At 51.4% G+C, this 14,221-nt stretch overlaps 1 protein-coding gene and 1 long non-coding RNA gene across 4 annotated transcripts in view; one reads left to right on the top strand and one right to left on the bottom strand.

Moving 5' to 3' along the window:
* The window catches only part of GATA4 (GATA binding protein 4), a 29,773-nt gene extending 21,463 nt beyond the window's left edge, over nucleotides 1-8,310 (bottom strand). For both annotated transcript variants that reach the window (XM_037392077.1, XM_037392078.1), the window contains exon 1: nucleotides 7,444-8,310. In XM_037392077.1, coding sequence (XP_037247974.1) covers nucleotides 7,444-7,969 — 526 coding nt within the window. In that variant the 5' untranslated portion in view covers nucleotides 7,970-8,310. The remainder of the gene's footprint in view (nucleotides 1-7,443) is intronic.
* Nucleotides 8,311-8,512: 202 nt separating this feature from the next.
* LOC119150549 lies at nucleotides 8,513-12,334 on the top strand. 2 transcript variants are annotated; one of them, XR_005105119.1, is made up of 3 exons: nucleotides 8,513-8,631; nucleotides 9,440-9,749; nucleotides 11,678-12,334. It is a non-coding gene; the product is annotated as an uncharacterized LOC119150549 (long non-coding RNA). The 2 variants fall into 2 exon arrangements; XR_005105118.1 differs by lacking the exon at nucleotides 8,513-8,631 and having other exon boundaries at nucleotides 9,415-9,749.
* The last annotated feature ends 1,887 nt before the right edge of the window (nucleotides 12,335-14,221 follow it).

Raw genomic sequence — 14,221 nt, 5'->3', positions numbered from 1 at the left:
CCGAGCTTTGGGAAGAAGAGCAAGAGCAGGCATTGACGTCCCACTGCGGGACCTCTCCTGAAATGCTCCCCCAGCAGACACCGACTTAATTCCCAGGGATTAGGAGGAAACATTTCCAGGCAGCAATTTTGTTATCCCAGATTCAGAAGCGTCCAGTACCAGTCCCTGGTGGAGACAGGAGATCAGCCCCACCGCATCTCTTAGCCGGCTGCCCTCACCCCACCTCTGGTGGAAAACTTACTTTTACTTGACTTTCCATGAATATTTTTTTTCCTTCTTTCACAAACAAAATGAATTTCAGAGTCTCTCCCAAGGCCAGCATGAGCTGTTTGAGCCCAGCTGGCTCCGATAAGGGGCTCACCAGCTCTACTGGTCACTAAAAATAATTTTGAAAAAAAAGCACAAATCTCTACATGCTGCAACATAAAAGCCAAGTGGCCACTTTCCAGAAAGGAAAAAGAAAGGTCCCACTGGCCTTTGGGGCTTCACCCCCCCCGAAAAAACCTGTAACGGCCCCATATAATTTGCAAGGAACTGCATTTCTTCCCTATGGAAGCTTCTTGTATGGGCCTGATCCTGCACCAGCTCCCGGCAAACACCATTTTGCTTTAAAACAGAAATGGTTTCAGCTCTGAGCAAGAAAACTGGGGGGTTTTTGGAGGTTGGGTTTTGTTGTTTTTTTTCACAGTACATACTGAATCTGGTTGCGGGGGGGAGTGGTTGGAAGGGCTGATCCTGCAAACCTTGCCTGGGTGATATAGCAGCATCTGCCTCAGGAAGACAGAAAAAACAGCAGAAAGACGGAGGAAGGACCCAACTTTGCCCCTGCTCAGGCAATGGATGTGTCCTACATTTAGATGTCCATATAATTAAGCTAAAAACCCCTCTGTGCCAGCAAATAATTGAGAAAAACATAAGCACTGGGCATACCATGGAAATAAAAAATTATTTTCACTTCCAGCTGACGCTGCCCCAAACTTGGCTTTAAAATCTAGACCTTGACAAAACCTGAAAGCTGAAACATTTCAGTGTAGATGGAAGGCTCAGATCTATGTTCAGCTTTGAAAATCTCTGCCCAGCTCTTCTTTCCTAGCAGATCCAGTGCCTGCCCACCCGCCTGCGCTTTTTTGAGATGAGAAAATCCAGCTCCAGCTTATCATTTTGAAAAAGAAATCCCCACTGAGTGCTCCGAGTGTTTAAAAGGGTGCAACCGCATGGGGAATGCTGCAAAATCAAGCATACCCTGCAGCAAGCGACCTTCTGAAAAACTGCAAGAGACAAAAAAAAAACATTTCTGCCATATGAGACCTTCCAACGGCATCGCTTAGCACAGCAGAAACATGGGGGTTTTCAAAAGAGCCTTTAATGCCACTTGTATGAGCCCCTGCAAAGCCAATGATGATCAAATTATTTTCAAGTGCTGTCACGCTCGTGTAAGCACCCATGTATAAAGACCTCACTGCTCAGGCGTGGCAAATAATTGGGTTTAATTTGTCATTACAGATGTATTTACAGCTTGGACCGGTCACCATGACCGATGATTTGGGGAAGACTTGTAAAGGCCAGAGAGATTTTAATATTTTGCCGTAATGCTGGACGTTATCGTAGAGAGCTGCAAGGTTTTTGTCTCACAAAGGGGACCTGCAAGGTCTTTTTCTTCACCCCTAAAAAAACAAACCCACCAAAAAAACTCGATCCACCCTTATAATGAAATTTGCTTTTATAATTTGGGTTAATTTTGGAGGCAAGAGCACGTTCTCACCTCTTTCCCTGGTTATTTAAGCAGCACTTCACAGTCACACACCAAAGGCGTATTTACACCTTCCTGCCAGACAGAAACATGAATTCAGGATCCATCTACATGGCGAATATTTGGCATTTCCAATCTCCCTTTTTGCAGTCCTACAGGCATAATTACACACATCCCCCCTGCCAAAGCATGCCATACCTGTAACTACCTAACCTTGCCATTACAGCCGAGGGGCTTTGGCGACATAATTACGTTACTGGGCAATCACACGTCCCGTCCCCGTAACACGGGGCCGGCACAGCCATCCCAGCAAAAAATACATTTCTGTTTCTGCCCTCCCCAGCATGAGCAAAACCAGCCACTTTAAGCCCACAGTCTGAGCTCTTGACACCGATCCCCACCCGATTTCGCAGGCAGTGGTGAGCCCCAAATGGGAGGCAGACACTTCACTACATCTTTTTATGTAAGGGTTGCAAAAGCCTCAAAGGACCCACGATGTTCAGCTGCATCTCCCCACCTTCCTCTGCCTCGTGCCCCCCAGGAACATCACTGAGCAGAGGAAGATCCCCCTGAATATCCCATTTTTGCATTTCCTTTGCAGTAAGGAAATTGTAGGGTGGGAAGGACACACTGGGCTGACATGTGAATTTGGGAACAAAACCTCTGAAAAATTATATATTTGCACCCTTTTTTCCTGTGCGTGCAAAGCTCTGTGGGGCTTGAGGAGCAAAAATTTCAGCCCAGAGCCCTATGCCAATGAGACAAAAAGGTTTCTGCAGGTTTGGGGACTACAGTATCAATTTTTTTAAAAATAATTTTTCCTTAAAACTGCATTTTTCCACCTTTATTTTAAGAGCCCCTGAACACATCCTCCCCTTGCAGCAACAGGCTGCCGACCTTCAGGCACAAAAACTTGCTCATCTCACTGCATTGCTGCTTTTTCACCCAGTTTGGGGTTTTATTTGCTGGTTGGTGCTTTGCTGATGTTTGGGTTTTTTTAAATTATCCTTAATTTTTCCGAGTGAGATGTTTTGCCCATTCAAAATACACAGCTGCTTTTGGGATAACCAGTTTTGAGAAGCCCCTCTGTGCCTGCTGAGCAAAGGTTTCTCCGACATCAGAAAGGCACGAGGCAGCAGGATCGGGCCCAATTTCCTTTGGGAAACACTGCCTGATAAACATGTGTTTCCAAGGTTTTTGCCTCTTTCCCCCAAAACTGGTGGAAATCAATATGGAGAGAGCAAAATATAGGCTGTCTCATAAAAAAACTATTGCTGTTATTCTTGCAGGGATAAAGACACGCACATGAGTGCGAGTGCAGAGGAGAAAAATAATTAATCCTGGCTTAATAAAGTCTTAGATTCAGTGCCAATATCCACTGCCTGAAGTTTTACTGCTTTACAAAAGTCCATGAGCATTTATAATATATTATATACTACACCATGGCTGTTCTATGCAAAATGCATTTGTATTCAGTAATAAAGTGCAATTTTTGATTAAATAATTGTATTATTAATAAAGGTAATATAGTGCCCATGATTTTTGGTTGTTGTTTTATTCTTCTTGTTGCTTTATTTACAATTTAAAATATACTATTTGGGGACTGGGGGGGTAATAATCAGTTGTGTGTCTGAGCTTGATCTTGCTTAAAGATCAGAAACCCTAATTCTGTGGGTTTCATCCCAAATCCCAGACTAACCAGTGACAATTAAATTAGGCAGGAGAGCAGAAGGTGGCTTGAAACCCACAGGGGGGAACAAAGCCCTGGGCCAGCTTTCCCAGCCAGTGGAGCCGAGGCGAGAAACGCAACCACTTGCAAAACAGGGGATGTAAGGTCCCATGCAAAATGCAAGACATGTCCTACGACCCAACCCTCCAATCTACAGCCCCATCCCTGCATCCTGTGTCCCCATCCCTCTATCCTTTGGCCCCGTCCCTCCATCCTATGCTCCCATCCCTCTGTCCTATGACCCTGTCCCTCTGTCCTACGGCCCCATCCCTCCGTGGGCAGGGACAGCAGAGGTTCTGGGCTCCCCTCATCACCCACTACCCCACAGGGAGCAGGCACCTTGTCCTTAGGTGCATGGGGAAGGTCAGGGGACACTTGTAGGGCAGAGGGTTGTAACAAATGCCAATGAGTCACTGGGAATGCCGGCTCTGGGATGCTACAGGGCAAATCTCTTAGCATCCCTATGGGAAAACTTAAGATCTGGTTCACAATCTCTCCCCCACCAGCAGTAGAGAAGACATTTTCCAACCCAGCGTCTGCTCCAGGCTTTGATCTTCCCAGATGCTGCTGCTGTGTTCAAACAGTGCCTGCTTGAGGAACCCTGACTTGGACTTAGTCGAAACAAAATGCAAAGCACCCATCAGAAATACCCATAGCCCCTCACCCCCACTTACTCCCAACCACATCAACCTTCTCAGTGCCACAGAAAACAAAACACACACCCCCCCCAAAAAAAAAATACAAAAAACAAAAAACCAACCCAAAAACCTGCTGCTTTTTTACAAATAGCAAAACTGCAGGGGGTAGGGGGGTCGCAAACCAGGATGTGGCCCTCCATCCCCAGCCTGGAGACATCCAGGAGGCAGCAAGCGGCAGCGACTCTACACGCCTGGGCTCCCGTGCCGGCCTCGATCCCTGCTGCCCTCAGCCTGGGAAAGGGGGAAGGGGCAGGCTGCCTGACCCTGCGAATTTTGGGACAGATTTCAGGAGCTTTTTGGTGCTGGCAGGCAAGTCTCCCGTATGGGGACATGGCAGCGGGTCCTTTTTATGCCTCATTAAGTCGGGAATTCACTGTAACCCCACCCCAGGCAATGCCTGGAGCAAGTTCACGGCCTCAACCACAGGGTCTGATCCTGCCCTTCAGGGTAATGAAATAATTCACCAAATTTACCCTGAAAAGCCCAGATTTGGCATTTTGAACTCACACCAGGGAATGTTTTTCAAATCGGCCCATGTGATTTACCCACCCATCCTTCCCAGTGCTTCACACGGCACAGCTGCATTGGCACGTTTTAACCCTGGCCAAAATTCCTCTTATTAGGGAAAAACAAGATGTTTATTTCTTTAAGGATCATTTTCTTTGAATACATTCTCACTAAACTTCTTTTCCTGGTGCATTGCTCTACAGCAAGGAAAAAAATGTCATGCCCACTTGCATAGACTGCATATCTGTGTCTGCATATTCACCTACACCTGCATAGACTTGATCTTCATCATTAAAAATTGATAATAATTAAAATTCTAAAGATCCCAGGGGTGCTCTGCAATTAGCGCTATCCAGAGGTGGTGGTTCTCCAGGAAGCAAAATCACTGGAAGAAAATGAGAGTGCTGCAAAAATCACTGGATTTAACCCAGCCTTGCACTAAGGATTGCGTTTCCACCTTGAGATTCCTCATTGTGCAGGGAATAAAAATATTTTTAGTCCTAAGGAATGGCAAAGGAAGGAGTAAGCACTGCTGTGCCAGGGACTGCTCAGATGCCGAGCCAGGCTTGGATGTGTTATTAAAGTGGGTCTGTCCACGACGGTGTGTGTCACCCCCCTGCTACATCTTTCAGTGCCTTCAGTTTTTCAGCCCATCGGGGCTTTTCACCTTTGCTCATAAAAAAATCCCCGCTTCTCCCCACTCAGAAACCACCAGCCAGCCTTTCCACGCTTCATACAACCCCCTCTGTACCTGCAGCCTACAGCATTGCCCCAGCATCTAGAGGGGAAGGCAGCGGCCACGTCCCAACTCAGGGAGAAGAGGGGAAGGGGAAGGTCTAGACCTTAAAATAGTTGCCAGGGGAGCTGCCTTCCAAAAAAATCCTGAATTTAAATTAATCCTGAATTTAAAACTCACCAGCTCTCGAGCAGGTTTGTGTTGGTTTTTTGGTTTTTTTGGTTGTGTTTTGGTGTTTTTTTTACCAAAACCCAAGCACTTTTTATTTAAAAGCCAAGTGCTTTTTCCACCTTCGAGGCAGAGACATGATTAGACCCACGCTAATAAATCCCCCAGTTTCTGCCGTGCTGCCCTTGGCGATGCTGGAGATGATACTGTGAGTGCAGCACCCGAATCAGGACCTGGCGATGAAAAGGATCCCAGCTCCTTCCTCCTTCGTTAGCGACTGCTAATGTTTTCTGGACTGGTTCAATTCATCCCATCTTCCTGGTGTTATTTAAGGGCCCAGATAAAAACCACTTCTTGCCACCAAAATGCAGGCTGCAAGACCTGCAACGCAAACAGCTGCGTAACACAGAGCTTGAAACCCCAAAATCACTACGCTTAATCTCTGGCACCTTAAAATCTGCCAGGTGTTTTTGCAACTGCAATTCTTCATTTGCATTATTTTGTCTTTAAGTTATTTTTATTACTAAGAACCCTTCTGAGACCACTGCAAAAACGTAATATATTTTTCCCCAAGGGAGAGATGGCACTGTAGCCAGATACAAATGCACATATGTCCTTGTTGAAAATATCCAATTATTATTTGATTATTTGATTTGTGCTGCTTTTTTTCCTATGCTTTCTACCTTCTCATGGCTTCCCAAAAAACTTGCCTAGTTGGCCAAAACTTTACCCTTAAAGGTAATCTGCCTCTGATTTTTAGCAATTTCATAATGCCCAAAGAAAAGCAGAAGGCTTTGGCAAGGCCAAGCCTTCACCAGCGCCCAACTTGCTTTTCTGTAGTGCTTTAAAATAATACTAAAGATAAAGCAAATCTTGCTAGATACGATGGAAAAATTACCCTCCAAAATTCAGGTTAAAGAACTCAATCTTAAAATTTATTTGCAGACAAATATGAGTCGTTTTCTTTGTTAACCCCGACCCCGAAGCTGACAGAAATACCTTCATAGAGAGAAGGCAGGGAGGAAAAAAGGGTTTATGAAACCGCGATACAAATATGTGCCCCGCATTTCTCTCCCCTTTTCTCCTTCTTCCACCATACCAAATACAAAAGCAATTTTTTAAGCCATTCGGGATGATTTCTGGCTGTGGGACCTGGGGCGCATATTGAACCGAAAGGTTCTGAGATCAGGATCGGCACAAGAGATCAGGGCTGAGATTTTATGGGGCAAGCAGACACTGAAATACAGGGCTGGGTCAGTCAGATGTGCCTGTGAGCCCCCCAGGAAACACGATAATCAATATCTTCTCAGCACCAGATTTCCCTTCACTTTCCCTTTCTCTAGCCAAAACCGACCTTTCAAAAAATTTTAAAAAAAGATGTCACATGCAACAGCCCCAAGGAAAGATCTGGGATTCACAGGCCAAATTTCATTTCCCTATTTTCCAAATAAATTTTCCCTATTTTACACCTGAAGCAAGACCAGGAAGGGACTGCCTGCATGCCCATGGAGCACTGTGGTCCCATACACTGTGGACATCCCCTAAATCCCCTCAGAGCTATTTGTAGACCCAGCAGGCCCTTGTGCAGTAGCTCAGCACATCATTTCTTGCCAGTCCAGACCTACCCTAAACTACATTTATTTTTTTTAAAACTGTGGTCCTTGAGGATAATTTGAAATGGCAGTTTTGCAATCAGAGAGGAGGCTCCAGCAGCGACATCCTGAATATGCCGAATTTCTCCCTCCTGCCCTTCTTGCCTCCTCGCCTGACCCAAAACAGGGTGCGTGCACAAAAAATTAGGGGGGGCAGTGGGGCGCAACCCTCCCTCCCCTATCCCAACCCTGTCTGCGCTCACCTATGTTGGCATGCCGGGCGGCTGCGGGCGTCCCTCGGCTCTGTAGGTTGTGCAGCATGGGGCTGTCGAAGGGCGAAGAAGTCCAGGTCGTGGCCATTTCAGGGCTCATATAAGCTGGGTAGGGGCTGGAATAGGAGCTGCTGAAACCCCTGCTGTACTGCTCCCTCCCGTTAGCAGAAAGGTTCAAGGAGCTGCTGTAAGCCGCCGCAGCTTCCCGGGAAGAGGTGGCAGGGATGGGGGTGCTGGTGGAGAAGGAGAACCGAGGTGACATGGGACGATGAGAAGATCCAGGGTTGTAAGCGGCACCTTCGGCTCCGGGTTGAGTCCAGATGGAGTGGCTGGAGACGGGGCTGCCTTGCTGGGAAGAGCCGCTGCTCTGGAGGTATGGCAGGCTGGGGAGCATGGAGGTGACCCTCGTGGTGGGCACATAGACGGGGGACGCTGCGGCCGCGCTGTGCATGAAGCCACCTGCCCCCTCGTACGCTGGAGGGCCGGGGTTAGCTGCCATGGCTAAACTCTGGTACATCTCGCGATGGGCCTTCCCAAACCCCAGCCGGGTCCCCAGCCACAATCCAGAGCGATGGGGAGCGAGTGAGAAACCCCCAGGCTTCGCTTTCCCCTGTGGTCAGCAGTGGCCAGAGAGGTTTCGCAGTGCTACAGCCTTCCAGCCAAAACCGAAATACCGCCAGAGATGCGATTTCCGTCCACCCACCCCCCTTCCCCACCACCCACCTTCCCCACCTTCAGCAGGTCTGGCCGCCTCTTCGAGACCCCAAGCCAGAAGCCCAGGTCCCTCCGGAGGAGAGATTTAGCTCCCGCCTGGCTTTAGCTTCTCCCACTGGGCTCCATCCATCACCTCCTGCTTTCCCCCCCCCCCCGCTTTCCCCCCCGGCTCCACGATGGGGCTGGGCTGCTTAAAACCCTCGGTCAGTCTCCTCCCCGCCTTTCCCCCCCCCGCCCCGTCCAACACCACCTCCGGGGGAGGCAGGGGATGATGCGGCCGGGATGCGGGAGGCAGCGGCCCGGAGCCCCACTCGGGGCGGAGGAGATAAGGAGGTTAGAGCAGTCTTGGGTGGGGGGTGTGTGGGGGGTGGGGAGGGTGTGAAGGGGAGAGGGGCACACAGCCGGGAAGGTGAGAGACAGCGATGCTCTCTCCTAAGGCCTGGAGCAAAAAGCTTTGTCCCGCAGGTACGACCGGTGCTTTAAGCTGTTAATGGCCCGGGCTGATGTGGGCTGGGGGGGGCGGGATAGAGTATTAAATTAGGCAGACAGTGGGGAAAGGGGGGGAAAAGGAGGAGGAGGAGGAAGGGTGACTCGACCCTCCCACCCCGCGCCCTCCCCACGTGTGTCCGCACCCCCCAAAGGCCGGCCACGCGTGGGGACGGGTGCCTACAAGGAGGGGGGGGGGGGGCATCACCCCCCCATCAATGCTGCCTGGACCCACTTGCAAGTGATGGCATGTGGGGAGCAGACCCCTAGCAGCACCCACAAAACTTCCCCCCCCGGGTGTTTATAATTCCTCTCTTCCCACCACCACCCCGGCTTTTCCCGCGTGGGGAGAGGCTGGAAGCGCAGCGGGGTGACCCACTGGGGACGGGGATGCTGTGGGGACGGGGATGCCGTGGGTCTGGGAGGGGGGGAGGCACTTCCCAGAGCCGGGGGGCAGGGTGGGTGCGGTGGGTGCTTTTTCTTGCCCATCGTGGTTTGGTTTCTGATTCGGGCTCCTGTGACGGGAGGGGGGTCGGGGTGGAGGTGGGGTGTGTGCATGTGTCTTGCAATGGTGAGACCCCAAAACCCACTTGTGGCGGAGGTTCAGGGTGAAATACCCTTCCCAAGGAGGATCTGGGAGGGGGGTGAAACCACCCGAGGTGCTGTTTTCCCTGCAGATCATGGCGGGATCCTAGAAAACCGTATCACAGCCGGCGAAGGGCTGGAGTGGGGGTGGGGTGGGTGGGGTGTATTATGGCCGGAGAAATAACTCTTGGGACTGATTTAGATTGAACTAGCAGATTCCCCCGGCGGAACCCCTCCGCTGGGCTGAATTTAGCAGCAGAAGAGATAACCGGCAGATAAGGACTGATACCCCCGAGGACAGCGGGAGACGGGCAGGCGGCCGAGGAAAGGGGGAGAAGCCGGAGGCAGCTTTGGGAAGGGGTAAGGATGGAAGCAAGCTGGGAAAAAGGGGGTTTAAGGGAACCTCTGCTTCCCTCCGCCACCCAGGGGACGGAGGAGCGGCTGGTTCTGTGCGTGTCACCGGCCTGGGATGGAGCGTTTCCACGGGACTCTCAAAATGAAGCCAAAACGGAGTGAGTTCCCCTCCTGCCTTAAAAATAGTAATGATTATAATAATAATAAAAAAATAATCGACCCCAAAAAGGAAAATCGAGTCCGTTTTCAAGCCTGAGGAGACAACAGGAGGAAGCTTTCAGGGGAGGCCCATGGGAAGGGGCTCGCCGGGTCCCAGTGTGACAACGAGGGAGAGGAGCGAGGGGACAGAGAAGCGCTACCCACCTTCGGTGCTGGGGGGGCGAGGGGTGGGAAGGAGCGAGGCCGTGGGGCAGGACACCCCCTCTCTGCGGGAAAGGCAGAGGGCTAGGAGATGCCTGGCTCCTGCCTGCTCCTGCTTCGTGGGAAGGGGGGGCGTTAGGGGCAGCGGGACTCTGTGTTGCTCCCCACCACCATCCCCCGGCCCCCCTTTGGCTTCCCAGTGTGGCCAGACTCCCCAGTCCCACTCGCTGACTGGTTTGCCCACATCACGTGGAAGTGGGCGGCGATGGGAGGTAAAAGTGGGGGGGTGTGGGGGGGCAAAGGGGGTGGAGGTTTGCTAATATCTGTTGCACCATCAGCTGGGCGCCAGGTTTCATTGCGTTACGAAAAAAAAAAAAAAAGAAAAAAAAAAAAAGGAATAAAATAATACAATCAAACCACCACCATGGGCATGGCCACACGGCTGGCCCCGTGCTGCAGGCAAAGTCCAGCCGGGCAGCCCTACTCCACACCTCCCTGTGCACCTGGAAGGACACCCATGCCCAGCTCACAGAAGTAACAAAAGGCATTTACTGGGGGGGCATGGACACCCTCCCACCCCCCACTAGCTCCCCAATCGCTTTGGAGGCAACCCCCTGCCTTGGAGATATTGCAGGGAGGGGGGGGTATCTCCAAGCTCCTGCCCCAAATTCTCCATGGTTCGAGCAAAGAGATGAGGTTACAGCTGCTCTCCCCTCCACTCCAGCCTGTTTAGGGGTGCCCCCCCAAAAAAAGAAAACCTGGACACCCATCTTTTGCCTCCTGCCTCCTCCCTGTGCACTGCAGAGGCCGCTGGGTCTTAAAGTCAGTGGTGCAGCGCAGGGACAGCCCAGGGCAACTGCACCCCTCCACCAACGTGGGGTCCCGAGGGGCCAAAGGCCACTGGGGGGTCAGCCCCTACCGGCCCCCTTCTCCCAGGGGCTCATTTGAGAGCTGCCGAGGCGTCCCAGAGCCCTGCTCCCCGGGAATAATGCTCGCACCCTGAATATTTCCTACACTCCAGCTCCAGGGTTTCCCTTGGAAACTGGGGGGTCCTGGCAGGGAAGCGGTGTGGGGGGAGTCTGGCAGTGGCTTTTGGGACTTGGAAAGAAAAATAATCCCTGAGGAAATTAAAAATCTCTGTATGGAAAAGGTGGAGGGAGGAGGGGGGAAGGGGGGGGGGGGAAAGGCCGGGGGGGTGGGGGGGAAAGCGATTTATTGAAGCAGGGGCAGAAGGCAAAGGGAGAGCTCCGGGGAAGCGGGACCGGTGGGGATGCTACAATAGAATAAAACGCAGCTAGAGGTAAATCCGGGCAGATACACAAATATAGGCACGAAGATGATTATAGGCACGTATAGAAATAAAATTACAGGGGCAGAAGTACAGCACAGGGAAATATCGGCAACCGTGCCGCTGTGTGCCTTGCAGATCTTTGTACTTAAAGCATACGGAGGAAATAGGTATGTAATAATGAGTGTATAGTTATATACATACCGATACAAACACTGCGTATAGATGGGACTTAATGCATGTTGGACACGGGAACGTGTGTTACTATCAATATGTATATACTCCCATATCTGAATATCCAGTGTAATTTATGTCACGCTGCGGGCACGTGTATATATAGAAATACGTTGTTGAACATAGGGCCATTGGCATGCACAGAAAGAAAGGATAATTCAATATATCGATGTCTTCTATTATTTTTTTTCTTCTCCAAAGCAGCAGAGTATCCGGCATTTCAGACACGCATCTCCCTCTCCACGCCTTGCAAAATCCCTGGTGATTCTCTCTTTGCTGAACCTCCGTTGAATTCCTACTGAATAACAGCCCTTTCCTTAAAAAAGAAATAAAAAATCCAGTTAAACCCGATTAAAACCGCCGGAGCATCTCCCCCAGGAGCAGAGCCGATTGCAAGGACCTGCTTTGGCTTTGCCTCATCCAGGAAAAAACAGGAAAAGAAAAAAGTATTCCGAGGTCGGTTTTGCGTGTGAGTGGCCGAATTCAGCTGCGTTCAGTGGGAAATATCGGCCCTTGGTACCGAGCACGGCATCCCGGGGAGCGCACCCCGAAAAAGCAGTGCCTTGAGGAGTCGAGCCGACCCCCAGCCGGGCGGGAGAGGATGGATTTGGGACACTTTTTATCTCCCAAAACAGCAGAGGATGGGGCACAGCGGAGCGCAGCGACAGGAAACAAAACCCTGCTCTGCACTCCGGCATTTTTATTTTTTCCCCCTGCGATTCCGGAGCGCGCTCGCCCGCAAAGCGAAGCCGTTAACGAAATCTGGGTGAAAATAACCCAACGGAACAAATCTCAGCCTTTCCACTCTCCTTTCCAGGCCCCACTTCTCCCCCAGGGAGGAAATAAATCGATACGATGCCAGTTGTTTTGGTTTCCCACCCCGCATCGAATTCCTCGGCGGTTCTAGAGTTAAAACTCCGGGTGTTGATAGATGCACCCGCGAGTAGCAGGGAACTTAAAAATAACACCACCACCACCACGCCGCCAAACATTAGGTATTGGGGCTGAGGGGAGAGGGGGAGAAAGATTTATTTAAAATTTTCTCCTCAGGACTTTGCCGGAAATTGAATTTTTTAAAAATCACGAAAAAATTCTTTAAACAGTGGGTAAAAAACCCCAAACAAACAAAACCCAACAAAAACCCCAAGCCAAACAGTATGGTTTTGGCAGAGTGAAAGGACTAAATGCAGCCGGCGGCTGCTGTGCCAAACCTGCACGGGGATGGGGGGTGTGAACTTGTTTTTTCTTTTAATATATTATTTTATTTATTTCATGTCCTGTGTAAGGAGGGTCTGGGCGTTACGGGCTGCGGGAGGGGACGCGCCATCCCGGGGTAGCGCAGGGCGCGCAACCGGGCTTCAAAACACCGGTGCCCTCGGCTGCGCGGCATCTACGGGCGGTATAGATCCGTAGGGACAGACTTAATACGTATGTAGGGATAGACCTTCCGGGATACATCTATAGGGATCCATCGATAGGTACAGGGGCTACGGAGATGCAGCCCGCGGTGTTTGCACGGCGCTGTCTTGTATTAGAGCAGCCGGTGCCGTTGGGGAGGTGGAAGGCGGGGGGTGCACGGATGCACCCCCGGCTTTGAGGGCAGGATCAGGCCGGGGTGGGGGGGCTGACGACGGAGGGAGGGGGGTGTCCAGGCGCCCTGCGAGCCCGGCGATGTCTCGGGGCGGCACCGCGGCGGAGCGCACCAACCTCCCCTTGCCTCCCCTCCAGCCTCTGGGGCTCTGGGGATGGAGGGAGGGGGGGGGGAGGGATGCCGCTAACCGCCCACCGCCCCTGCCCGCCCCCCGTCTGGCCGAGACGGAGCAAGGGGGTGACTCCCGAGCATTAAACCCCAGTGGAATACTGTGCCGTGTGTGAGTATGAAACAGTCCTTCCTCCCGGGGGGCTGATCCTGGCTCTCCCCATCCCCCGGTTAGCCTTGCAGTCCTTGCTCTGGCACCACCTTGCACCCCCTTGCACCCCCCTGCCCCTATCGGGACATCCCGGCCCAAGGAAACCCCCAGAGCTGCAGGGGTCCCGGCTCTGGCTACCACCGGTGCCCGGTTTATCAGAGGCCCTTGCCACACCTTCAGAGACACTTTCCTAAATAAACATCACATCTGTTCACAGGATGACAGTGGTCCTAAAATGCACCCCCCCACACCTCCACTTATACCCATCCCCCCTCCCAAAGACCAGGTACTACCACTTGGAAGAAGGGTGTCCAAAGAGCATCATGTGATGCTCCAGAGGCATTTCTAAATTGTTTTTGACTGCCCCCAAATATTGTTATTGCTTTTTGGTTTTCTCTTCCCCACGTACCCCCACCCCCACCCCCCCACCCCCCCAAATGGAAATAAATACAAATGACTTCCTTAAGGACAAAGCTGTGGGATGCAGGGTGCGTGGAGCAGTGTGCTTTGTGCTCCGATGCAGCAGGAGTGGAGAGAGGCTGAGCAGTGAGGGTCAGTGCTGGGTTTTTTGGGGGAGAGTCAGGATTCAAAGCCCACGTGGAACCAGACTCTTTAGGGAAATGGGGCTACATGATGTGAACATGTATACCTTTGTGTGATGCCACGCATGTCTGCACCACTGCGTGTGAGTGGAGGATCCCTGCTGCAGGTGACAGAGATGTCCCAGGGTATACTGAAAATACCGTGTGGATCAATGTGCTATGTTCCTGTTCAGCTTTACTGCCAAAATCAAGTGAATTGAGCCTCAAATATCAGGGCTCTGCATCTCCCAGTCTGG

Source organism: Falco rusticolus, chromosome 6 (assembly GCF_015220075.1).
Source record: "Falco rusticolus isolate bFalRus1 chromosome 6, bFalRus1.pri, whole genome shotgun sequence".
NCBI lineage: Eukaryota > Metazoa > Chordata > Aves > Falconiformes > Falconidae > Falco > Falco rusticolus.
This window is presented reverse-complemented; position numbering and strand designations above follow the sequence as displayed.